The following is a 25,512-nucleotide window of genomic DNA, read 5'->3' as shown; positions in this document are numbered from 1 at the left end:
GCCCACTGAAATGCCAGTCCCATAAAAGGGTCAAGGCAGTGGTCAAAAATTGATGAATAAGTGTCTTGAAACCTCCCTCTTGAAGGAATTCAAGTCATAGGAAGGTGGAAATACAGAAGCAGGCAGGGAGTTCCAGAGTTTACCAGAGAAAGGGATGAATGATTGAGAATACTGGTTAACTCTTGCGTTAGAGAGGTGGACAGAATAGGGGTGAGAGAAAGAAGAAAGTCTTGTGCTTGTGCTTGTGAAACTTGAGATGAAGTTACAGAGAGAAGGATAGAAACCGTAGGAGGGTAGTTTGGAAATCAAAGCTTTGTGCCAGACTCTATCAAAAGCTTTTGATATGTCCAAGGCGACTGCAAAAGTTTCACCAAAATCTCTAAAAGAGGACGACCAAGACTCAGTAAGGAAAGCCCGAAGATCACTAGTAAAGCGGCCTTGACGGAACCCATACTGGCGATCAGATAGAAGGTTGTGAAGTGATAGATGTTTAAGAATCTTCCTGTTGAGGATACATTCAAAAACTTTAGATAGGCAGGAAATTAAAGCAATAGGACGATAGTTTGAGGGATTAGAACGGTCACCCTTTTTAGAACAGGTTGAATGTAGGCAAACTTCCAGCAAGAAGGAAAGGTAGATGTTGACAGACAGAGCTGAAAGAGTTTGACTAGGCACAGCATCCAGCTTTGGATTGAAAATGAAGATAGAGAAAGTAGGAGGGAACAGAAAAGGGGCTACTGTCAGTTGCCTCAGACACCTGAGTTTCAGTGAGGAAAAGAAGATGAGGTTTAGGAGAGGTGGTATTCTACAGATTGAAAATTAGATCTTAGACCGCGAATGTTGCAGAAGTTAATGAAGAAAAAGCTGAGGGGGGTGTCAAGACACTTAGGGTCGTCGACAGAAAGGCAGTCCGACCTGGGGACATTTATGGTCCCCTCCCCAGATGGGGACTCCGAGGCTGGTGTAGGAGTCGCCATGATGATTTTAAAAATTTTTGAGTGAAGGGTGTGTGTTATTAGGTGCTTGTAGTTTTGTGTGGAGGAAGAGAGTTGTCTTTAGAGGGCAGGCTGTGACTGCCCCCTTGTGTTGTGAGACACAAAGGGAAACGTTGTGAGGTCACAGCTGGGTTTAATGATAAGTTCACAGCACCCCCTGAACAGTGCTTTAGACCTCACTGGGAGTAATTATCGTTTCGGCAGGTGTCTACTGCCTCCTCCATATACTTACATATATCTTACATTTATTGCAGTTGTAGTATGCCATGAATGGTATAAAACCATCTGATATGTAGCAAATTTCACTTCATGCAAGTTTATTATGAAGTAAATTACGGTACACTTACCATTACTGCTGTTTTTCCTTTCTTGATCTTAGCTATGAGTGACTTTTGCAATTCCATCAAGGCCTTCACTGTCCAAGTAATAAATGCAGTAATTATTGTGGAAAATACTATGTATCTAATATGTATATCAAGTTGAAAAGTATGCCTTACTAGCACCAATAGTCTGTCCCCATTATGCACCATCAAATATGTTTTTGCTCACATAAAGATGAACAGCTTGCAGTTTTGTATCCTCATGCACATCTAATAGACTCCAAACACTGCCACCCTCACCAGCAAGGGGATGTAAAGGTATGCAGTTTAAACATAATTAAAAAATGTATGTATAATCTTTATAAAGCACATAATATATAAACTTTCTGAATCTAAATAAGGAATTCAGTGACTATATAAACAACCTTAGTGAAGTTATTTAGGAAACAATCACAGACTGTAATAAAGAGTTTGCATCACACAAAATATTACAGAACAAATATATAAATAGAAAAGTTATAAATATTTTAAGTATTTTCAACAAGAAGTCTTTATGAAAACAAAAGAAAAAAGATGTATCAGGAATATACACTGAAATAATAAATATTTATTTTATAGACTAAGAAAATATACAATCCAACTGTGCACAACTATATTTCAGTACATATATACATATATAACTTTTCATCCATTACTTAAGATCACAGCAAATCTTTCTTCTCTTTATGGAAGTTTCACATCACACTCCAAGAGGACAGTGCTTCCCTCCACACACACTTTGCAGTGGCACAACTAACAGCATTGCCTGCATGCATCATGTCATTGAGCAATAAGTGCAAAAATATACTGCCATAGAAAAAATAAAACAAGAAAAAAAAAAAAAGAAAAAAAAAAATCTAACATGAGAACCTAATCATATTCAGTTGCTTCTGTAGTAGTAACATTTATGAAAGTGGTCGTCCTCTCCTCCAGCTTCATTTTTTAAGAAGCTGATCAATCTGAAAAACCAAGCAGATCATTGAAGTATGTCCAAAAATTTTTGTTATAAAGCTATTCTTATACCCTCTAATACCTACCATTTATTCATGTCCATTTTGGGTAAACATAAGCAATAATAAAGCCAATTGGGTTTTTCCAGCTTAATAAATGGAAACTATTACTTGATGGAGATAATGATGATAGTTCTGGAGTTTTAACTTATGTCTGAGTTGTTTATCTCCCACCTTAGAGAATATAGATTGATGCATTTGTAAGATATTGATGAATTTGTTAGAGATTGACTTCCTTGCCTTCAGGAAATGGGGGCACCTTATTTCATCTACTTTCATTCTTTCCTATAAAATCTAATTCAGGTTTTTAGTTCTTCACCCCTGTAAGATATTTATCTTTGATCTGTTTCCTGTACTGCTTATGCTGGAAAGAATGGAGGGTGAGGAGCTTTCTGCTTTGCTGTCCTTTTCTTCTACTATTACTTTCTTAGTAGTTCTAGTTCAGGTCACCTTGTGAGGACTGCAAGGTCTGTTGTGGCCTGAGTATCTATGTAATTCTATGTAACCTGTCACTCACCTGAGCTTTGTACATTTCCTTTACATCTGCCAGGTCAAGTCGCAACTCTTCCACCTCCTCTACCTTCTCCCCGTGCATCTGCAACCAAAAGAAGAGTATCAGTTACCATTCCTGCTTCAGTGTAGAAGGTGCTGACGACAATACACATTCTAATAATGCAGAGAGAGAGAGAGAGAGAGAGAATACACACCTGTAGCAGAGCATTATACTTTTGCTCCATGTCAGCATACTGGTCCTTCAAGGCCTGGTAGTCTTGTATCTGTGACTGAAGACTCTCCACTTGACTAGTTATTGACACCAACTCCTGTGCCAGTGACTCCCTCTGTGTCTCATACCTCGTGATCTCGCTGTGTAAGTAATGTACCTCTCCTGAAAATAAAATGCTTTAAGATTCTTCCTGTGATACTTTATTACACTGTCTTTTTTTTTATCTGGAGAAATTTCTGTTCCAGTTGAATGTAAATTCTGAGTGTTCTTAACTTGCATCTTAAAGACTCCTGCTGCATAATTTTCAAGTGTAATAGGTCTAGGAATCATTTGTGTTAATTTTAGCTACACAACTTACTCCACAGACGATATGGTAATTGATTATACATCAGGTTTTAAGCATCTTCTGCAGATCCAATTGCATAAAATATTAAAGGACTGCACATACATTACATAGCTTTGATTTGACAATACAAACACATTACCCTAAGAATGAAATGCAAGCTGTACAATTTTCATGACATTACGGAACTAGATGTTACAGATGATGGAACACAAGGAACTAATTGATAAAAGCAACATTTCCTGTAAAGTTATTTTCAATCACTGCAATGATTACAAACTGTTCAATGGAATAAGCTTCAATGGAATATTAACTTTGCATTATTCTGACACAAGCATTTGGAAGAATAACAAATGTTTCAGTGGTGCACTTAGATAACATTGCATCTCAAATGTGGCAAATAAAATACAAAATACAGTAACTTGCCTTCTCTTTGCCTTAGCTGTGAGGTGAGAGCATCCACAGCGGCTGTGGAATTTGAGCGTACAGAGTCATAGAGAGATGTTCCTCGAGACCAACCCGACTCAAAAACTTCCTCCTGCTAGGAAATAAGAGATTATTAGCAATCATCAATGACTATAAAACACACACACACACACACACACACACACACACACACACACACACACACACACACACACAGGGATAAATGATTGTTAACTGTCATGTGATGCTCTGACAATCTGTTCATGGTCTGTATGAGTAAATAAACCTTTGAAACTTTTCAGACACACACACACAAACACACACACTCACAGCAGAGAGAGAGAGAGAGAGAGAGAGAGAGAGAGAGAGAGAGAGAGAGAGAGAGAGAGAGAGAGAGAGAGAGAGAGAGAGAGAGAGAGAGAGAGAGAGAGAGAGAGAGAGAGAGAGAGAGAGAGAGAGAGAGAGAGAGAGAGAGAGAGAGAGAGAGAGAGAGAGAGAGAGAGAGAGAGAGAGAGAGAGAGAGAGAGAGAGAGAGAGAGAGAGAGAGAGAGAGTGTGTGTGTGTGTGTGAAGACTGCAGAATGCCATGGTGATCAACTCAAGAGAATTCAATACATTAGATATCATTAGGATTACACTATATAAGATACCATAAAGCATACACTTCATTACACTTCACACAATTCAGTGACTCACCCCCCACTGATATCCAGTAAAGGACTCTGAGAGGGAGCCTGTGATGGAGAGCCGTGAAAGGGAAGGGGTTGGAGAGGATCTGGGGGTGCTGGCATGGCTCTCTACAGTGCCGCTGGCTGTCAATTGTGCCAGCTTGCGCTCCCTGTCTTTCAATTGTTCCTGAAGTGCAATGGTCCTTTTTCTTTTCAGCTGCCACTGCTGTCTTCTCCATCTCCAGCTGCTGCTCCAAACTGTCACGTTCTCTTTTCACTTCTGCAATCTCTTCAGCAAATGAAGTCTTTAAAGCCTCAATCTGGATGTTCTCCCTGAAATATGAGGGTTTTAACCATGAAGATCAAGCTGAAAAAAAAAAAAAAAAAAAAAAAAAAAAAAAAAAAAAAAGGCATAATAATGAAATAATATTATGTAGTCAATGTCAAATACCTTTTTAACATGATATTTTAGGGAAAAGTTACATAAGGAGGAACTTTGATAGGAATGGCATGAGTGTACCTATTTTGAATATTGGGAGTGAATGTCTTGAGTCACATCAGTAAGGAAATCCTATCAATACATAATGAATTAAAGAAACAAAATTACAACTCACTTGACCCGTGATTCTGACAAGGACTCCAACTTAGTTGTGGTGATGTTTAACTCTGAAGACAGTCTCGCATTCTCAGCACGCAAATTAGTTACCTGGAATAAAACACTTGGTTACCAATAAACACACACACACACATACACAGAAATAAATAAATAAATAAATAAACAAAATAATAATTTAAAAAAATAATAAAAAAATAAATAAATGAAAATCAATCAATCAATCAATCAATCAATCAAATAATAAATAAATAAATAAATAAATAAATAAAGCTGATCTTCTAAAATCCATAACCTAAAATAATATTCATAATACTATTCCCTATCTCTTAAGGTTGCATGTAATGTTATAATGAACCAATAAGATGTTAAAAGCATGTATTTTATCTCAACTTTCAACCAAATCCTTTGATTTCTTCTACTTCAGGTGCTAACTGCCTGAAGCTGCTATTATGATTCTGTCAGACATTATAAGACAGAATGTATTGCCACCCAACACTAAATTGTATACATACAAAGTTCATTATACTGAGAGTCATTAGACTACCTAATCCTCACACTTTTAGACTGACACTACTATTTTGCAATTTGTCAAATTAATCAATTTAATTTATTCATAAGACACAAGCAACAGAGAGATTAGTGGGGAAGGAAAGTTAAGGAAGAGCTGTCCTGCAATGAAATCACAGAGGCTAGTGATGACAACATACCAATCCTCTCCCTAAGAAGGAGAGAGTTGAGGCATATCTATGTACACAATTCACAGCATTCTCTGATGTCTTACTTCAGCCAAACCTTTGACAGACAAACAGAGAAGGACACAAAACTCCACCTGTGTTTGCAAGGCAGCAGTGTTTGCTGCCAGCTCAGCGTACTGTTCACGCATTGCTCTCTCCTTTTCGGTGCTTGCAGCTGCAGCTGTCAGTGTTTCATCTGAATAAGAGAACAAAAAAGGATATGTAAATTTTCTTTGTTTTTCATCTCTTACTTAACACCTCATTCCAATGTTTAGAAAATATATGTAAAGGAACTGAGAAAATCTGATATTGTATATAAGTTTTGTTTCCATTATATATAAGGAATGCCATTATTCAATCCAACTATTGTCATGCACTATCTTATTTGAAATAGTTAAGTCACAATCATCAAAAAATTCCTGGACTCTATGCCATATTGTTCTATAGTATGCTTTAATAATACAAAATGAAGAATAAAAAGTGAGCTAATAAGAAAGCATCAACTCACTGAGGCGCTGTGTAAGGGAGGTCTCAAGTGACTCCCAAGATGCCTGCTGGGAGGAGTGTGTTGCCTGCAAGTTCTCCATCTGGCGTAGGAGAGGCCGCGTTGCTGCACTCACTGCACCAGACATCTCCTCTGCACGTGCCTCTGCTTCTGCCACTCTCTGCTGGAGTTCTGCATTGTCTGCACGAAGTTGGCGTTCTTTTCTGTAAGTCAAGAAGAAAATACATTCCCTCCTCCATCAGGGGCCAAGGGCTCAGAGAATGGTGTGAAGCAGTGTGAAGGTGAAAGTTGTGTGCCTTGTCCTGGCTTCCCCTCCCTCACATTTTCAGATACATATACACTTTCTTCTCTCTTGATTTATCAAGAAAGACAGCAGATAATTAAAGTCTATTCCATCTATTTACTAAACTGGGGTGATGTGACTAAGTGCATGAATGATGCATGTGTAAGTAAGTGGTGCCTTGTCTGGGCCACCATGTGTGGGATTGCTGGCCTGGTATACAGATAGATAGATAAGCAAGGATACTATCCCCAATAAACGAAGGTATCCAAGACAATGCAACAAATCCAACAAAGTTCAATTCACAATGAAACAAACGAGCACATTGTCCAGCCCACATCCAATGCAAAATTTAAGCTGTGATTTGGATCTGATGCCAGATGTATCTCAAGAATGAAAATGAATATAATGAAAAGGCTATCTGCAGCATGATGAGTCAAGATATTTAATATAATTTTCTCAATGAGTAACCTGTAAGGCTGTACCTGTTGGCTTGACTTTCACACTGGCTGAGGGCCTCCTGGAGCTCCACCACTTGGGCCATGAGGGCAACTTGCTCTCGTCTTGCCTGCTCCTGAGCCTCTGCCAGTGTGGCTTCCAGGCGCCGCTGCACACCCACCTCTGCACTCAGAACCTGCTCCTGGGCCTGCGCATCACAAGCAGCCACTTCTCTCTTCAGCTCTGCCATTTCTCTGTGAGGATAAAAGATTTCCTTGTTGAAAACTAGAGCTGTTCTATCTACTAGTGGTGCATAAGACAATATTTATAGTCTTATTCCTTTTAAAACACCATTAAACATCTTTTCATCTCTGCCATCTCTCTGTGAGGATAAAAGATTTCCTTATTGAAAACTAAAGCTATTCTATCTTCTGGTAGTGCATAAGACAGTATTCATAGTCTTATTCCTTCCACATCACTCCCATCCTTCCTCTTATAACACCATCCCTGTCAGATTTCTTGCCTGCTAACCTCGATCTCTATGAACTCATACTCCCACCTCCCTCAACTGATGCTCAAACATTACCAAACCTAATCTAACCTCAATCAGGAAGAGATTAGACATCCCCCAAGAACTCGTACCCCTTCCTCACTCTTTCCTCTACAGCCCAAACTTAACCTTCCTTCCACCACCTGCCCCCCCCATTCCCTCCACTGCACACCTGTAGGCAGTATCTAAAGCACTCTTCAACACTGTCATCTTGCCCTCCAGCTCAGCATTCTCAGCTGCCACGTCCTTCACGGCCTGCTCAAGTCGTTGGTTGGTGGTGTTCAGCTGACACACGGCATCAATCTGGCGTCGTTCCATGTCCTCCTTGGCTGATAGTTGTTTCCTTAGTCGCTCCAGATCGCGTGACTGTTCCTCCAACTTGTCCCTGTGGTCACAAGACGTAAAATCCTGAATAAATTTTGCTTCACTTATGAGAAGAATATTTCTGTACACCTTCATCCTCCAACTTGAGGAAGTTCTCCATAAATCATGCTCCACTTATAATATATTTATGTATACCTTTTGATATCTATAGAAATATATAGGTTACCAGACTTGTCAACTACAGGATAGATGATTTTGATATTCACGATTGTGTGCTAATGAATAGAATCAATGGATTTTATGAAAATAACATTAGCTTGCTAATTTTGGAACAGTGACTATTAGCTCCTGTATAAAAATATGATGCTTTTTAAATCATGATCTACACAATGAATGGATGAGCAATGAAATCAATTAACTGAATTAATCTAAACATAACTTAACCTAACCTAACCCTCAGATGAAAACTCAAATGATATTTCATTATTATCCAACTAACATTGCAAAAAAAGATAGAAAGGTAAATAGATAGATAGACAGATAGATAAATAAACAAATAAATAAATAAATAAAAGTCCTACTTCTGTGTCTTTATGGTGGTTTCATTCTCCTTTTCCTTGCTGCGCAGTTTCTTGATAATGTTGGAGTAGTTGAGCTGTTGCTTACTGAGCTTCTCTCCTTCCTCCCTCAGCTCCCGTATCACAGTGTCTCTCTCCTCCTGGTACCTTGCCACCTCTGCTGAACTCAGTCTTGTTGCGGCCTCTGCACGTGCTTCCTGCAGGTGGAATTCCTTCAGTAAGTGTGGTTCAAAGAAGAATAAGGAAAACTGCCTTGCCATATCTAGTAATCTCTGCTGAACTTGCTGCCCATGCACATGCCTCCTATGGGTTGAGTTTCTTTAGTGCACAAGAACATAAAAACATAAAAGTTGCAAGAAGCCATCAGACTTACAATAGCATTGCTCAAAGGACAATGACAGTTTCCTAGCTGGTAGCCATGCCAGTGCTGGTGTCCGAATGCAAGGTGACAAAAAATTTTTCAACTCTATGCTATAAATGTTACAATTGCAGAAACTACTAAAATGCTAAGGTGAAACATAACATTTACCTATTATTTATATGACAATGATTTACTTTTTATCAAAATTGTCAGCAATAATGTTCTTTTATTACAAACAGTCCAGACATCTACTACTGAGAATGGGAGAAGAGCAATTGACAAAGAAAATGACTGGATTAGGGACTTCTCAATACTGGCTTCACTCAAATGTTGCAAGCTACAGAGAGGTCAAACTGAGTCAAGCCTGACATACACATACATACCTCCAGCAGTTTCTTAGTGTTCTCTTTCTCCCTCAATGCCTGCTGGAACTTTCTCTCCATGGTGACAAGACGCTGGGTGAACTCCTCTCGCAAAGATTCTGTTGCCTCCATTCCACTGCCACCCTCCAAGTCCTCCACATGACTGAACACAAGAAAATAACAACATGAGAACACAAGTGTTGGTGCAAGAGGCCATCAGGTCTGAACAGGGCAGTAGTAGTGGTAGTGATGGTGGTGATGGTAGTCATAAGAACATAAGAAAATAAGGGAAGCTACAGGAAGCCATCAAGCCTATACGTGGCAGTTCTGTACAAAACATAACTACCTATTTCCACCTATCATCCTCATCCATAAATTTGTTAAATCTTTTTTTTTAAAGCTCCCAAATGACTCAGCAGCATTTCCAACATGATTACTGAGTTTATTCTACTTATTTACCACTGTTTGAGAATCAGTTCCTTCCTATCTCTTTAAATTTTTTTTTTCAAGATTTCCATGTGAATGCTATTGAGGATTCTAAAGAAAACAGAATGCTGAAAGGTTACAACATGCAAGATCATCAGAATAATGACAATTATGAGTTCACAATGGTAATCACAATATGGAACATCACTGTCACTCACGCTTTGAGGCGCAGATTAGTATCCTGAAGAGCTGCATTCACCTGACTCAGTTCCAGCACCTTGGTCTCCCTTGCCTCAAGCACCTCGGTCAGCTGGGCCACTTTCTGTACACAAAACATAAAGACATAAGAACATAAAACAGGGAAGAACATAAGTAAGGGAAGCTGCAAGAAACAATCAAGCCTATACCTAACATTTTCTATACTAGTAGTAGTAGCAGTAGTAATGGTATTAGCAGCAACAGAAACAGTAATAGTAGTAGTAGTAGTAGTAGTAGCAGTAGTAGAAAGAAGTCCCTACATGAAAATGTCTACCTATTTACACCTCCCATCCCCATCCATAAATTTGTCTAATGGTAAGAGCTTGCAGTCAGTTTCCAAGCTATTGATAAATGTTTAAATCCATAAGTATAGAAGAGAAGCGAGAGAAGAATTAGTAATGAAGATATGCTTGACTTTTGAAGTTAAATAAAGTCAAGGAATTTATGCAGTTAGTAGGGGAGTTGTGTGAAAAATGCAGGGCACAAATATATTTACTTAGAAATGATAATGAAAGTTTCAGTCCGGTGAAAGAAAATTTTGAAGATTTAAAACTGTGGATACAACAAAAGCCTAGGCAAATGGGTTCTGTCCTTTCACCCACTCTCATTCTATTATTCATTAAAACCTGAGTCAGATTAAGTATCCTTTTCACTCTCATACTGATAATTCTGCTCTGCATTTCTGGTATCACTTGCTACATGACTCGATAGTAGTAACAGTAGTAGTAGTAGTGGTAGTAGTAGTAGTAGCAGCAGTAGTAAATAAGTCTATCTATCTATATACCAGGCCGGCAAGCCCAGATAGGGTGGCTCAGACAAAGCACCACACATTCACACTCTTAGCCCTTTCAGCCCCCAGTGGAAAGGGGTAGTAGTAGTAGTAGTAGTAGTAACAGCAGCAGCAGCAGTAGTAAATAAGTCTATCCATCTATCAATTTATATAGTAAGACTCACACTCACACACACGTCATTCACACCCTTACGCCAATTGGCCCCCAGTACAAGAAAAGATAATATTAGAACTGTGAAGATAAGAGAAACACTGAAAACTGGACCTTTATGAGCTTGTCCACCTCAGAGGAATGGTTCTCTGAGGAACTCTCACTAGTTTCTGAAAAGTTGGACTGATTGCGCCGATGGCCTAGAAAAAGAAACAAATAAATTAATAAAATCTTGTGTAATAGTTGAAGTCACAAAAGCATAATATACATATTGTATTGCTGATGTAAAGCTGTATACATAACATCAGGAATGCAGTCAATGATAAGCAATAAATGGAAATGCACGAGACAGGAGGGAAAGGGGAAAACATGTATGTGATCTCTTTTTATAAATTGATCATGTTGAGGCAGAGAGAGAGAGAGAGAGAGAGAGAGAGAGAGAGAGAGAGAGAGAGAGAGAGAGAGAGAGAGAGAGAGAGAGAGAGAGAGAGAGAGAGAGAGAGAGAGAGAGAGAGAGAGAGAGAGAGAGAGAGAGAGAGAGAGAGAGAGAGAGAGAGAGAGAGAGAGAGAGGAAAAAATGCCAGTAGTTCTCTTACATACAGGGAAATAAAGGATCATTCGACAAGTTATAAGATGATAACAGCACAATAATGCAAGGGCAGGCAGTATTCCAACAACAGTTGATCAAGTCAGTCTTTTCACCCTGCCCCAGCAAACTCATGCACCACCACCACCACCACCACCACCACCACTGTCACCACACACCAACAAACTGATGAGGATTTTTGTCACCTCTCTCACATACAGTACCCTCTTAAGTTTTGTGCTTGCTCTCTTCCAAAGGCATAGTGGTAAACTCAGGATCACAAAACTCAGGGTATTGAAAACACTGAGAAATGATTGATTATTCTGGCTGCATGACTTAGAACTGTGTGAATGTGTGTGTTTTGTCCTTACAGCCGGTGTGACACAGCAGTGCAGTACTGTCACATCTAGAACTGTGTTCGTGTGTGCTTTGTCCTCATATCCAGTGTAACACAACGGTGCTGAGCTGTAGTAGTGAGACACCTCTTATTTATATGTGTGTTTTTGCTATGTGGCAGCAGCTGTCATAAAGTGTGACGCTGGCCATTCTCTCTACCTTTCTCACATGCAAGTCAGTGTGACTAGTGTTGTGGCAAATACATAGTTTATCTAAATAAATAACTCCTATGATCAGGAGTGTGAGCTGTACATGGAAATATGCAAACAATACACAGCATATACATATTTAGTTTTACTCTATGACACCAGCGGTAGGAAGATGTGACCCACACAACAAAAGCCCTAAACTCCAGGAGATAATGCATGAGTCTTGATGCTTAGAATTTAGGAATCAGTGCGAAACTTGAGGATTGTGAAACTCAGATGCTCTGAAACTCGGAAGGGTACTGTATGCGTCATGTAGGTGGTACCATATGTGAGGCATTGTGTACCTTTAACAAAATGGGACTGGCCCTGCAGGACTTGAGTGATGGAGGCCGGGTCAATGATCAGGCTGGCTGGGCCCAAATTAAACATCTCCCCTTCAGACTCACTAATACTGGTAAAGCTGGTGGTCATGGATGAGGGAACCGTCTCCACTTTGCAAATATAAAATCAATTAATTATTAGACTCAAAAGAGCATTATTAATGGCCAGAGAGATGAGATATGCACCAAAACTTTGAGTGTTGGTGCTTTGTCTGGGTCACCTCATGGGAGACTGTCAGCCTTGTATACAGAGAAATAGATAAAAACTGTAAAGGCAAGAACAAAATGATAATACAGAAAGAAAAAGTAAAATATAATGAGGAAAACAGATGAATTCCTTCATCCTAGTTGAGACAGGCTGGTGAAATAAGAATCATGTTCCTTCTTACACTGTGAACACTCAAAAAGCATTATTACAAAGAGGACTGTCCCCACTTTATAAATATAAAATCATTATTAATGGTCAGAGAGAGATGAGATATGCCAGAGACCTTTAACAACCTGCATGTGACAAGTTTAACCTTCCATACCTCTCTCACTATTTGTCTTCTTGTGGTTGCTGGATGAGTCTGAGGCAGATGACTCTGAGCGGTCATTGAGGAAGGAGCGCAGACCCCGTTGTGCTGTGGCCCACACGCGGGAGGTGGCTGCCGACGTGCCCCGTGACACTGCTGTGCTGCCATCCAGACTGGGACTGTGGAAATAAATTAGTTTATAGACAATTATAAAGTATCCAAAGATAAGATTTCCTGTATCCATAGGTAGATAAAATACACTCACTCACTGGGAAGATACATTATGCACTTTATAGATACATACGAGTATACAAAGATTTCCTTCATCTATAGATGACAAATTTTTTATTGACCACAAACTACAAAGACTAAATAAAACATCATGAATCTAAATCACACAAAGTGAAATGTTGAAGAAAACTCCTCATATCACAGCAATACAACTAAAGCAAGCCAAGCCAACCTACCATGACATTTCTGGCAGCTTGTTTAGGATTTCAATGCACTAAGACTAACCTGGAGATGACCTCAATATCGGAGGAGGTGGTCGTTTCCACTTCATCACCTGAACTGTGGCCAGACGTGTGTCCGGAGCCAACTTTCAAAGCCTCAGATCTGCAGCACAAGCAAATAAAACAATCATCAAAAATCTTTCATAGGACACCATACAAAGAAGAGGTTATTAGCCTACTCATCCCCTTCGTCCTTTTAGACACCTCTTGTGACATGCAAGGAATATAGTGACAGTATTCTTAGCCCCTGCCACAGAGCATCTGCTGTGGTCTCAGGACTGGAGTAAGTGCAAAGTAGGGAACAGTTTCATTATGTAGGGGCAGGAGTAAATCAGTGTATACTGTTGGGCCTTCCTTTGGATGTAAGTGGTTGGCAGCGCTATGCTCCAGGGGTGTAGTTAGGTGATCCAGGACACACACACACACATTGTACAATAAATATACATCAACAATAAGAGAAAACAAGACAAATATAGATGCAGAAAACAGGACCACAAGATGAACACACACACAAACACACCAACCTTTCTGAAGAGGAGGGTGAGTGTTCTCTCTCAGGAGGGGAAGAGGAAGATGCTCCACTGACAGCCTCCTCGTCCCCCATGGCTTCCTCCAGCAGGCACCGCACCACTGACCCACCAGACCCACTCGTGCTGCTCTCATGCATGTCGCTGTCTGCCGGCCGCTCCATGGACTCTGGCTCCACTCCCCGAGAAACGCTCCTTGAAGGGGAAGAAGGTGAATTGTTTGTTTGCTCTTACCTGTACTCGCTACACATCATAAGAGGCAGCTAAAAAAAAGAGTGAGAAGGCTAGGAGCTACCTTCTCATCTGTATGGTGTCCTATCAGCAGACAAAGCTGAGGGAATTACAAGTGGTTAGAGATGACATGCACAGCAGCCTGAAGAAGCACCAAACTATAAGTGATCACATTATTGCCTCAGTGGACTCACCAGACCATCTGTGTGGAGTCTATTGAAGCAGTGATAGTGTCTGAGCTGCCTCCACTCTCCACAGACACATCCAGAGCTGTAGCAGGTGGTATGGTGATGTCCCCTTCCTCCACTACTGTGTGTTCCTCTGTGGTAGGCAGCCCATCTGTCTGGGTAGCATGGCAGGCTGTACTGGTCTCTGCATCATGGACTGTGGCTATTTGTCGGGCAGGTCTAGAAGGTGCACTGTCAACAAGAGCAGTCAGAGATGCAGAAGCTAAGTTGCTACTCTCCTGTCCCTTACAAAGACTGAGTGACAAAGTTGTAGGTGGTGCAGTAGTGTCACTCGTGTTGCCAGTGTCTTGTAAACTGACACTACGTAAGTCTAGTTTATGTACAGAGTCAGTGGGGAGTGATTCTTCTTTATTTATTTGGTTAGTCTTGTCTCCCTCTATTGCTTTAGCTTTTTGATGACACTGGTTTTGTTCAGCTGATGTCTCCACCAAAATGTGTGCATCATTGTCAATTATTTTATGCAAGGTAGGCTGTACGTTGACAATTCCTGGTGGAGGGCTGAGGTCCTGAACAAGAGTGTTGTTGCAGGAGTCCAGATGTGAAGGTGAGGAGTCGCTTGAAGATACATCAGTCAACACCTGCAACAATAACATTCATCAAGGAAGACATTTACTTTCCAAGGGTCAATATACAAGGATATACACATTTTGTTTTTATGGATTGAGACAAAAAGATATACTGTGAGGATTTTTGGGGGGAAGCCATCAGGAAAATCTTTGCTTTATATGAGTTAAGACAAAAAGATTTACATTCTCTTAGCACATGATACACATAGACCTGCAGGCATTGTGTAAACAGAAATCCTGTAAAAATAAAAATAAATAAATAAAATAAATCAATAAAAAAAATATATATACATGAGAAAAAGGGGAGGTTGGGAGATTCAACCAACATTGTTATAGATATACAGGTACTATATCTCCTTTCACACACTGGAACTTGCAGGCATTGTCAACAGAGATTGCAAAAAAATAAATAAATAAATAAAATAAAATAAAATAAAATAAAATAAATAATAAATAAATAATAACAATAAATAAAGATAAAAATACAAACTAATGGAAAAAAAGAAGAGACTAGGAGGGATTTGATAAGTTAAATTGCACTATTTTGTTCTTAAATCTATTTAAATGACGTCAATAATACTAATTCCTATAGTTTACCTTTGTTTTATTAATCCTGACTTTTAAATACAAAAGTTAAAACAATAAAATGCAGAAAAATGGGAAAAAAACTCCCTTAACACTTACTTATGTACAGCACCAACACTTTCACACTTTCATTCAATTCTCAGTTATTCACCACAATAAAAGCCTCTTCATCCTTATTACAAGAAGCTTTCATGCCATTTGATGACCTCACCCACCTGCGGAACAATGAACTCTCACAGAATCACTACTCACCTCAATGGATGATGGAGACGTAAGCAAGCTGGATGAGCCGAGGACCTCAATGGAGTCTGGCGAACTGATTGGACTGGGCTTCAAGGGAACACAAGTGACCGCATGCTTCATCTTCTCCGCTGCGGTGGCTGACGACGCACATGCAGCAGCTTCCCCATCATCGGGCGAGTTGCTTTCTGACGTAAGCACTACTATGCTTTCTGGAGTGTTAACTTCTGAGTTGGCACATGAAACTGTAGCTGTTGTAGCAATAGTAGTAGTAGAAGTAGTTCGTGCATCAGTGTATTCTTCAACATAACTAACAACACTATCACTGTTATCTGGTTCTATTTCAAAGCATGATGTGGCTGGTATGTGTCCTTCTTCCTGGAAAACATCTTCAGATATTGCCACTGGAACATCTAAGTCAACAGACCTCCCAGACAGAGAGCCCTGACTCTCCTGCCGCACAAAGCCTCCAGCATCACTCTCCACACTGCCCACAACCAGTCTGCTCTTGGCAAAGCCCTCTTCGTCTATAGTGTCATCCACTAAGCTGTCCTCGCGCTCTTCTATTTCTCCTACTGCTGTGTTAAAGGTGCCTGGAAAAGATGGAAAAATGAGCATCTCAATCACACCAGCAAATTTGAGGATCATCCATATCTTGGGGACGACAGTGGAAATGGAAGTATACAGAAGAAAGAGACAATGACCAAAAAAGGATGACCATATTAAAAAGAAAGAAGACACCCTCAAAATGGAAGTACATGGGAGATGGGAAGAGAAAGATTGAAAAAGAGGCAGATTGACTGACTGCATGAAGGAGAACTTACACTATGACGGAGAAAAGGGATAGACAAACCAGCCTGTGTGTGTGTGTGTGTGTGTGTGTGTGTGTGTGTGTGTGTGTGTGTGTGTGTGTGTGTGTGTGTGTGTGTGTGCATTTGGGAGAGAGAGAGAGAGAGAGAGAGAGAGAGAGAGAGAGAGAGAGAGAGAGAGAGAGAGAGAGAGAGAGAGAGAGAGAGAGAGAGAGAGAGAGAGAGAGAGAGAGAGAGAGAGAGAGAGAGAGAGAGAGAGAGAGAGAGAGAGAGAGGGAGAGGAATTCTAATTCTTGAGAGAACAAATCTGTTTCAATTCCCGAGGTAGACACAGGCTAGGCAGTGTACTAAGGGCAAGGACAAGTGAAGCTAGAACTTTACCTGTGGACTAATATCCCACCTACTGAGAGGGGCTTATATTGAATTATAGTTGGAACTGAGTATACTGGATATAAGACAGAAAGGGATAGACAAAGCAGAAGCATATAATAGAACCACATGGAGAAGGCGCATCCCAAACATCGGCCCCATATAGACACACAGCTGAGGAGGAAAATGATTCAACCCCACACACACACACACACACACACACACACACACACACACACACACACACACAAAAAAAAAAAAAAAAAAAAAAAAAAAAAAAAAAAAAGGAACACCTTGTAACTGGTGTGTGCTTACCTTCCAGATGGTGCTGATGGTCTGAAGAGACCATGAGGCCACTCTCCCACCCCCAGCCCCACTCTCCCTCCACATCCCTGCTCCTGTCCTCACTGCTCTCTGCTGTCCCTTGCCCCTTGTCTGCCTTCTCCTGCTGCTGTGTATGTACATCAGAACATGTTAACATATAGGACATAAATAAAGTCATGGTCAATCCTTACAGTCATCAAAGCAACATTTACATTAATAAAAAGTAAATAACAAAACTGGTAAAAGAATACACCAAAATACAAGACAGAGCTAAAGGGCATTTACCTGAGATACCTTGGCTTGGGTGGCACACTCCTGCAGGGTGGCAGTGCGTGGCTGGGTGGACACTGGGCTGTTGGCCAACTGGAGGGAGGGGAGGCTGGCACTGCTGCGAGGAGGCTGCGTGGCCACAATGGACTTCTTACTAGGGCTGTCTGAGGAGGCTGCAACACCATCATCATCTGGGAAAGATATGTATATGTATCTATTTCTTATCTACATATACATACTGGCGTGCCTCGCTTGTGAACATTAGCCATTCTAAAAGAGCCATTGAGAGAAAAAAAAAAAAAGGTTGGATGGCAAAACTTTATCTTAAAAAAAAGTAAATAAATAAATAAATAAATAAATAAAAATAAATAAATAAAAATATATAAACAAATAAACTGCTGTAATTTAAAAGAGCAATAAAATGTGTATAAATAGTGCCTTTTACTCCACAATGCATGGGAAAGTGTGTACCATTAGCAAATGTACTACTGAAGTCACAGTGTGAATGATGTGTGCGTGTGCGTGTGTGTGGTGCCTTCTCTGGGCCACCGTGTGGGACTGCTAGCTTGGTATATAGACTGATAAACAGTTAGATTCATTTACTATTACTGTTGCTACTATTCCTATCCATCAGTCACTGACAGGGCTAAGAACGTGCGTGGGAGCATGTGGTGCATTGTCTTGAGGTACTTCGTATGGGATTGCCGGCCTGGTATATAGAGAGACAGTGGGTAAAGACAAGAGCACAGCTTACGTTGCAGAGTCTCCTTGGGTACCTCGGAGTTCTCAAAGAAGGAGCCGGTGAAAGAACCCCAAAGGCTGCCGACTATGTGAGCTGGTGCCTTCCCTCCATCTGGAAGTAATGTGTCTTTGAGCATTCATCACTATCATAGCTTACTGTATCTATATACCAAGTCATAGGATGGGGAAATACAGAAGCAGGCAGGGAGTTCCAGAGTTTAACAGTGAAAGGGATGAAGATTGAGAAAATTGGTTAAATTTTGCAGTAGGGAGGTGGACAGAATAATGGTGAAAGTAGAAAGTCTTAAGCAGTGAGGCTGTGGGAGAGAAAAGGGGAAGTATACAGTTAGCAAGAACAGAAGAGCAGTTAGTGTGAAAGTAGTCGTAGAAGATAGCAAGAGGGGTTTATGAGGAGGAAGACAGAGGCTTAAGACAGTCAGCTGGGTGAGAGGACTTGATAAGATATTACTACATACTCACCTTTCGTTGCTGGTTTCCCTTCTGATGAGTCGACAGGTGAGTTAACAGGTGTCAAAGGAGATTTTTTCTTGTCCAGTCCAAATGAGGCAAAGAAACTCTCTGATTCATCCTTCAGCTTTTCCTGGAGTCCTGAAAGGTTCCTATATGTATATGTCTGCCAGGGATACCAACCTAGCTCCCAAGCATCCCCAAGGAAGGGAAATGGAGCAGGTTCATCTATGGTATCCAGCAGATGGGAATCCCCACCAAAGGGAAAGGGAAGGGGTAGGTGGTAGGGTCGATTTATAGCATGGCTCTTAGCCCTGCCAGTCCCTGGTGTAAAGGGATAGTCCTGTGTGTGTGTGTGTGTGTGTGTGTGTGTGTGTGTGTGTGTGTGTGTGTGTGTGTGTGTGTGTGTGTGTGTGTGTGTGTGTGTGTGTGTGTGCGCCACTTAAGACCAGAAACAGTTCATCTCACATCCTGGGAAAAAAAGGGAGACGTCAAGCAAATTTGCTCATATGCCTGTCATAAAGGTGATAAAACTACCTACAGCACTGATTTTCCACTTAAATGGCTGCTTGTAAGTCCATCTCATTTTACATCTTTCTGGTACAAGAGGAATTCAACAAGCATTAACATATAACTTCACATAGATTCTGATTTACGGAATGGTACCACAGTGGGCCTCTTTTTTTTTATTTTTCTATCCTTTGACTTGCATAAAAAAAGAGGAATCTTCACAAACTCCATTCTAGCCAATCCATCTTGATAAATACATCTTTTCTCAAAACACTGGAATGAACTCAGTAACCTGGTTATTAGAGCTTTAAAAGATTACACAAACTTATGGGTGGGAATGATAGGTGGAAATATAAAGATATGTTTCATAAAGAGATTGCCACATGTAGACCTGATGGGTTCTTGCAGCTTCCCTTATTTTCTTATGTTCTTTATGGGACTGAGCCGAACCTTTGGAAGGTTGTGCTGAGGGCATCACAGGGAGCGTTGTGGGTGGCAGAATGTTTTCTTCATTCTCCTCTATGTCGAGAGCCTTGTCAATGGTGCGCTGTGCTTCCTTCAGGGCAGACTTGGCGAGGGAGGTGAGGCCGGCTGCATCAAACCAGCTCATGGTGACACGTCTTCCCTGTGTGCAGGAAACTTTTGTCATGTGTAATGTGACTTAACTGAAAGAGAGAGAGAGAGAGAGAGAGAGAGAGAGAGAGAGAGAGAGAGAGAGAGAGAAGATTAAGTCAGGAAAGCACACAGTAACACAGGATGTCATATGCATACTGGTTACTGATAGTGCAGTTAGGTATTTCATCCTGACCACTTGCTAAGTCAATACTATATGAAGCAAACTACATACTGTCACATTTTAATGACATTACTCTGGCATGTCAGAGTTCTACTAGATTTTCTTCCTGCCTTCTCTTCTTAGCATCTGGGATTAGCCAACCACTAACCTCAACTTGGTAACAAATCAAGCTAGTGTGCTGCACAGACAGAAAATACCATATAATGTACTGCTACTGGTGCTGCTGCTCATACAAAACATGGGCAAAATATGATGTTTTTTTTTTTAATCGTGATGTACACAATGAAGGGATCAGCAAGCAGTGAAATTAATGAAGCGAATTAGTCTCATCCTAACCTAACCTCTCCCTTTGATGAAAACGCTAATGTTATTTCAATATTATCATAACAAACAGCTTAGGGAAATCTCAGGATGAAAACACTACTATTACTACAATATAATCTGCCATGGGGTATTCTTTAACTCTTCCATCAGTCTCAACACGGTTTTTCTCACCCTCCTTATCGGACAGTCTGTCAAACGCGTAAAATAGTGAGATGCTGTGATGAGTTGTAAAGGAAAGTCTCGTAGGAAAAGAAGACTTCCGTGACATCCCTGCTATAATAAGCAAGTACTTATCTACCAACCACCCAATACTCCAATGCCAATAGTGGCTCCAACAGTGAATATAATACACAAAACACACAAGGTAAGAATCACCTCTCAAGGCGGGGGAGGAGAAAGCATCCCCAAAGAGAGGCGTGGTTGATGTATTGGAAGTCTCAGCTGACACGCAGGCAATACAACGCTCTCAGCCGCCTGTGTCCTCGCCGCATTTTGTTCCATGACGGCGACTTGTGTACAGCTCAAATTTGTATATGTATGCATTTATCGGGAAATGATCAAGTAAAATATCAATATTAAATCCTATTCGCCTCATTATTACAAATGAATATATACACAATTTTAATATTGACGCAAGGAAATGAAATAAGTAGAGACGAAGTCAAAGCCAAAACAATATTTATCAGTCTATCTGGCCAGCAGAGAAAATAACAAATATTTCCTCATAAAACCATAATCAACTTTCCCAGAAAATTCAAAAACACTTGGTGAAAAATAAATATATATATATAAAAAAATAACCCACAAACAAGAGGTCCTGAAACATTCAAGATAGAATATACAGACTGGCATCTAATAAGTCAGTGTGTCTTGTTGGTGTGTCAGGTACGCGGTTGTTTTAACTTCCTACGTGACGGATGTTTTGTTTTTGTGTACCCATGCCTACTCATTGGCCACCAGGAATATTACATGGCTTAAACCTTCCCTGGTGGATGATAAGGAAGGAGATGAGGCTGTCAATGGACTCCCGGGGGCAAGAAAGCGTGAAAACAAACTAACCGAACATCATGCTATTAGGGCAGGTAAGGTGACTCCTCTCACTGAGCTATGCTATTCATTATCTCAGGAAATTAACACTGTGAAGACGAAAATGGTGATTGTGCATGGTAAGGAAACGATAGTGTAGTGTGTGTGACTTGCCAGTAATGTTAACGTTTTATATTTTATCGAAAGCGTTGAAAAAAAAAATTAAATAAAAAATAGTGAAATCAATATAGTGAAGCGAAAAATTGTTTGTAAGGAAAACATTAACGCAATATGTGTGTGGCAGTTGTATCACTGAGCGAGAATTTGTGGTAATAGAGGGGCAGTCCTACCTACGAAACATTACGAATACATTCATATACATTTCATGGTCTTAACTCGGCCTAAAATACTCTCACGTAACCTCCAGGACAAAATATCAGTTAATTAACCCATACAGGAAATTAAGAAGCGCCAACATTCAAATGGTCAAGAGAGAGAGAGAGAGAGAGAGAGAGAGGGGTGTGTGTGTGTGTGTGTGTGTGCGCGCACACCCCCTAAACACCTCCAGACACACTCCAACACCCCCTAAACACACCAAATACACTGAAAGCACTGTCACGGAAGACAAATACTACAAAGACAGACAGGACAGCAGGAAAAATTAACCTAAATATTGTTTTCTTAGCATTTTCCTGTTTTATCACCTCCTCTATTCTTTCTCCCTTCCTCTTCCTCCTCTATTTCTCTCATTTTCTTACTCATTCTACTCTTATCTACACATCTGAGTTTAGAAACACGTGAAAACATCAGGAAAACACTGCAAAGTACGATAAATATTACCGAGGAGACAGCGGAGTCGATCAAGGTCCCGGGTCCATGATGGCGGCTGTGACGTCACGGATATTTTACGTACCGTAACGGATTACATTTCGAAATTGACCCCTCGAAAAAGTGGAGCTAGGCTCGAATGCCTTATATATTTTGACTTGACAAATACTTTAACTAATATTCACAATATTATAACAGCTCCAGCCTGAGTAGTATTTAAAAAATATCCAAATGAATTATGGAAAAAATGTTGAAATATTCGGCATCATTTAAATCATTGAAAAGTCCACAATATTTGAATTTTCAGGAACGTAAAAAATTTTAAAAAATCTGAACTATCATCTTACACCATCAAAAGCTACCTGGAACAAGAAGTAAACAAATAAAACCGAAATTGTGTTAAAAACAAGTGTTGGCACCTAAACACGATTAAAAAACACTGAAAAGTCCACCCATTTTGACTCAACAAGAAGATAAAACACTTTAAAACATACGAACTATTTTTTCAAGCAATGAAAAGTTAGTTACAAGCTGATATAGAGAGACAATAACACAAAAAGTGTTGTAATCACAACTTTTAACAGGACCATAAACCATTTTTAAAGTCCACTTATTTCTCTCAACAGGAAGTAAAAAACACTTTAAAAATCATAAGCGATTTTTAGAAACACAAAAGACGTAATTAGAGCGTGAAATAAAAAAACATGTTTGTCAAAATACTGCCAAAAAAACACCCCACATTTTCGTAAAGCAACACAAAATTGAAAACAACTCAACACAAGCAACGAAAACACTTCTAAAGCAAATAATTATTTTTATAAACCATAAAAACATGCTATACGAGCAAAATAAAGAAGTTAAGAAAAATACCAAAAAATATTGGAACCCACAGGTTGAATCAGGTTGGCAGAGGTAGCCAGCTATCATGGCGGCCCTTGCCAGTGGAGAGAACGGCCGCTATTTTGCCTGTTATTCTTCCATCGTAACTAAATGAGGCAATGGCGGATATATCTAGCTAGCGGATATGAAAGCCTAGTCATGTGGCTCCACTTTGTGACGTGTTAGGCTTACAAGAAATAAGAGATGAAGCAGATAAAAGCTCATAATAAGGACGCCCTACCTCTATCTGTTTGTTTACATAGATCTCCCTTCAATATTTAGCTAAATTTTCAGACTCAGATGCGAGGAAACCCTAAATAAATAGTAAATAACCTCAAAAACACCCAAATAACGAATAAACTGACAGGAAGTCCGCGGGAGGAGTGTGTAAGGTAAGGTAAGGTAAGGAGTGAGGGCGGTAAGGCTGACAGGAGGAGGCTGCTGACACTGTACTCACCTTTAGTAGCTCTCTGGTGCTGCTTGATGGAGGAAAAGCTGCCGGGAATATGCAAACACTGGTCGCTATTAAGAGAGTGTGTGGCAAGACTGGCCAGTGCTGACTAAAACAATGTAACACCAATCCCTCCTTCCCCAGCGCCCCTGCCAAAACAATGTAATCACACCACCACCACCGCCAGGAATATGCACTGATCACTGTTAGGAGAGTGTGTGGCAAGACTGGCCAGTGCCCACCAAAGCAATGTAACACCAATCCCTGCCTCCCCAGCGTCACCACCACCACCACCAACGCCCCCTGGCCTCACAGCACTATTCCTTAGCCCGCGAGTCCAGCGTTGCTAGATTGTTTTGGCCATGTTATCGTACTACACAGGTTGAAATTATTGTACTTCTGATAAAATTATCGTACATATGTAATTATTCTAAATATTATGCAAAACTGCCACTTTTCAAATACAGCAGAATTTAGAGTGTGTGGCAAGACTGGCCAGTGCCAGTGCCAGTGCCATATATATATATATATATATATATATATATATATATATATATATATATATATATATATATATATATATATATATATATATATATATATATATATATATATATGCCCGAGTGGGAAAAACAGTTTCCGTGGGCACCACCCACGGAAACTGTTTTTCCCTCTTGGGCCTATATTTCTGTTCCCTTCTCGCTTTTTTCGGCACTGCACCACATGCCTCCTCTCTCTCCTTTCCTTTCTCTTTAGACATATTTAACGAAAACTGAAAGTCCTGTCCTGCGTCGCGACGCGTGAGACTGACGACTGACCGACGACTACGAGGCTATGGGACGGGGACTCGGGGAGCGGACGGACTGGTCGCAGACAAGAACGACCTGGGCTCAGGAGGGCTCAGGGAGTTTGACTTACGGCAGGAAGAGTCGCACTGAAACATACGAAGGTGGAGAGAGAGAGAGAGAGAGAGAGAGAGAGAGAGAGAGAGAGAGAGAGAGACGAAAACACAAACACAGGTAGATAGATAAACAGACTGACAGAGACAGAGAAAGACAGAAAGACAAGCGAACACGTACACAAACATCCACACACAGATAAAAAAAAAAGGGGGGAGAAGATTAAAAAAAAAAAAAAAGCACAGACAGAAAAGAGATAAGAGAAAGAAGTACAGACAGGACGGAAAGGAGGAGGTGGACACACACACACACACACACACACACACAAACACACACACATGAACAGACAAAGCTCTTTAATTTTCAATCCAACGTCTGTTTAGGAGATAGTGGACTGTAAGTATCGGCGTTTCAGTGAAGCAACGTTCGGATTGCACGTATCACTTTCTTCCTTCCTTCCTTCCTTCCATCCCTCTCTTCCCTGGTCTTTATTTATGTGAACGGAAAGAAAATGGTACAGCGTCCTTTCATACGGCTAGTTATCCCAGACGAGAATCAATACATCGATGTCTGGCAGCGGCAGTGATAATGTGAGGTAAAAGGCCTCACACACACACACACAGACATAGTACTATCCATGCCATACTCTCTTTTGTCCTCTGTTGACGATTCATTGTGTCGCATCTATGTTGAAACAGTTCGGATCATTAAAACTTTACTGATTAACTGTAGGTAAGAGAAGACGAGGCTGTTCATCTGTTCATCTGAAGTAATTTTAATTCAGCTCAAGATCCTCTTACGAATCTTTAATAATGAAGGGAGATGTGTTCGTATAATGTAGCAGGAGTTTTTGCAGATGCATATTGTGCACTTTTCTTTTAACTGGAAGTAGAATTCTTATAGATCACTACCTGTTTTGATTATTTTGATGGAAGTGTTGTGAGTGAGTTAACAATTTATTTACTTATTTATTTATTTATTTACAG

General features: G+C 40.3%; 1 protein-coding gene across 6 annotated transcripts; it reads right to left on the bottom strand.

The window, feature by feature from the left end:
• Positions 1–1,652: 1,652 nt before the first annotated feature.
• LOC135111225 (TATA element modulatory factor-like) lies at positions 1,653–23,768 on the bottom strand. 6 transcript variants are annotated; one of them, XM_064024359.1, is made up of 26 exons: positions 23,634–23,768; positions 19,774–19,948; positions 18,826–18,954; positions 18,359–18,457; positions 17,620–17,795; positions 17,326–17,461; positions 15,845–16,425; positions 14,388–15,019; positions 13,960–14,157; positions 13,440–13,538; positions 12,939–13,102; positions 12,373–12,519; positions 11,012–11,097; positions 9,917–10,020; positions 9,294–9,435; positions 8,553–8,746; positions 7,820–8,032; positions 7,145–7,351; positions 6,383–6,582; positions 5,970–6,070; positions 5,139–5,230; positions 4,553–4,857; positions 3,858–3,972; positions 3,072–3,250; positions 2,882–2,959; positions 1,653–2,313 (listed from the first exon to the last, which is right to left on the bottom strand). In XM_064024359.1, the coding sequence occupies exons 2-23, from the start codon at positions 19,931–19,933 to the stop codon at positions 3,956–3,958; spliced, it is 4,182 nt and encodes a 1,393-aa protein (XP_063880429.1). In that variant the 5' UTR covers positions 19,934–19,948; positions 23,634–23,768; the 3' UTR covers positions 1,653–2,313; positions 2,882–2,959; positions 3,072–3,250; positions 3,858–3,955. The 6 variants fall into 6 exon arrangements, with proteins under 6 accessions (XP_063880429.1, XP_063880428.1, XP_063880432.1 ...); XM_064024358.1 differs by lacking the exon at positions 23,634–23,768 and adding an exon at positions 20,819–20,959; XM_064024362.1 differs by lacking the exon at positions 23,634–23,768 and adding an exon at positions 20,819–20,959 and having other exon boundaries at positions 3,858–3,969.
• Between the last annotated feature and the right edge of the window lie 1,744 nt (positions 23,769–25,512).

The sequence above is a fragment of the Scylla paramamosain genome, chromosome 21 (genome assembly GCF_035594125.1).
Source record: "Scylla paramamosain isolate STU-SP2022 chromosome 21, ASM3559412v1, whole genome shotgun sequence".
In the NCBI taxonomy this organism is placed as follows: Eukaryota; Metazoa; Arthropoda; class Malacostraca; order Decapoda; family Portunidae; genus Scylla; species Scylla paramamosain.
The sequence above is the reverse complement of the archived record's forward strand: the minus strand, read 5'-3'. Positions and strand labels throughout refer to the sequence as shown.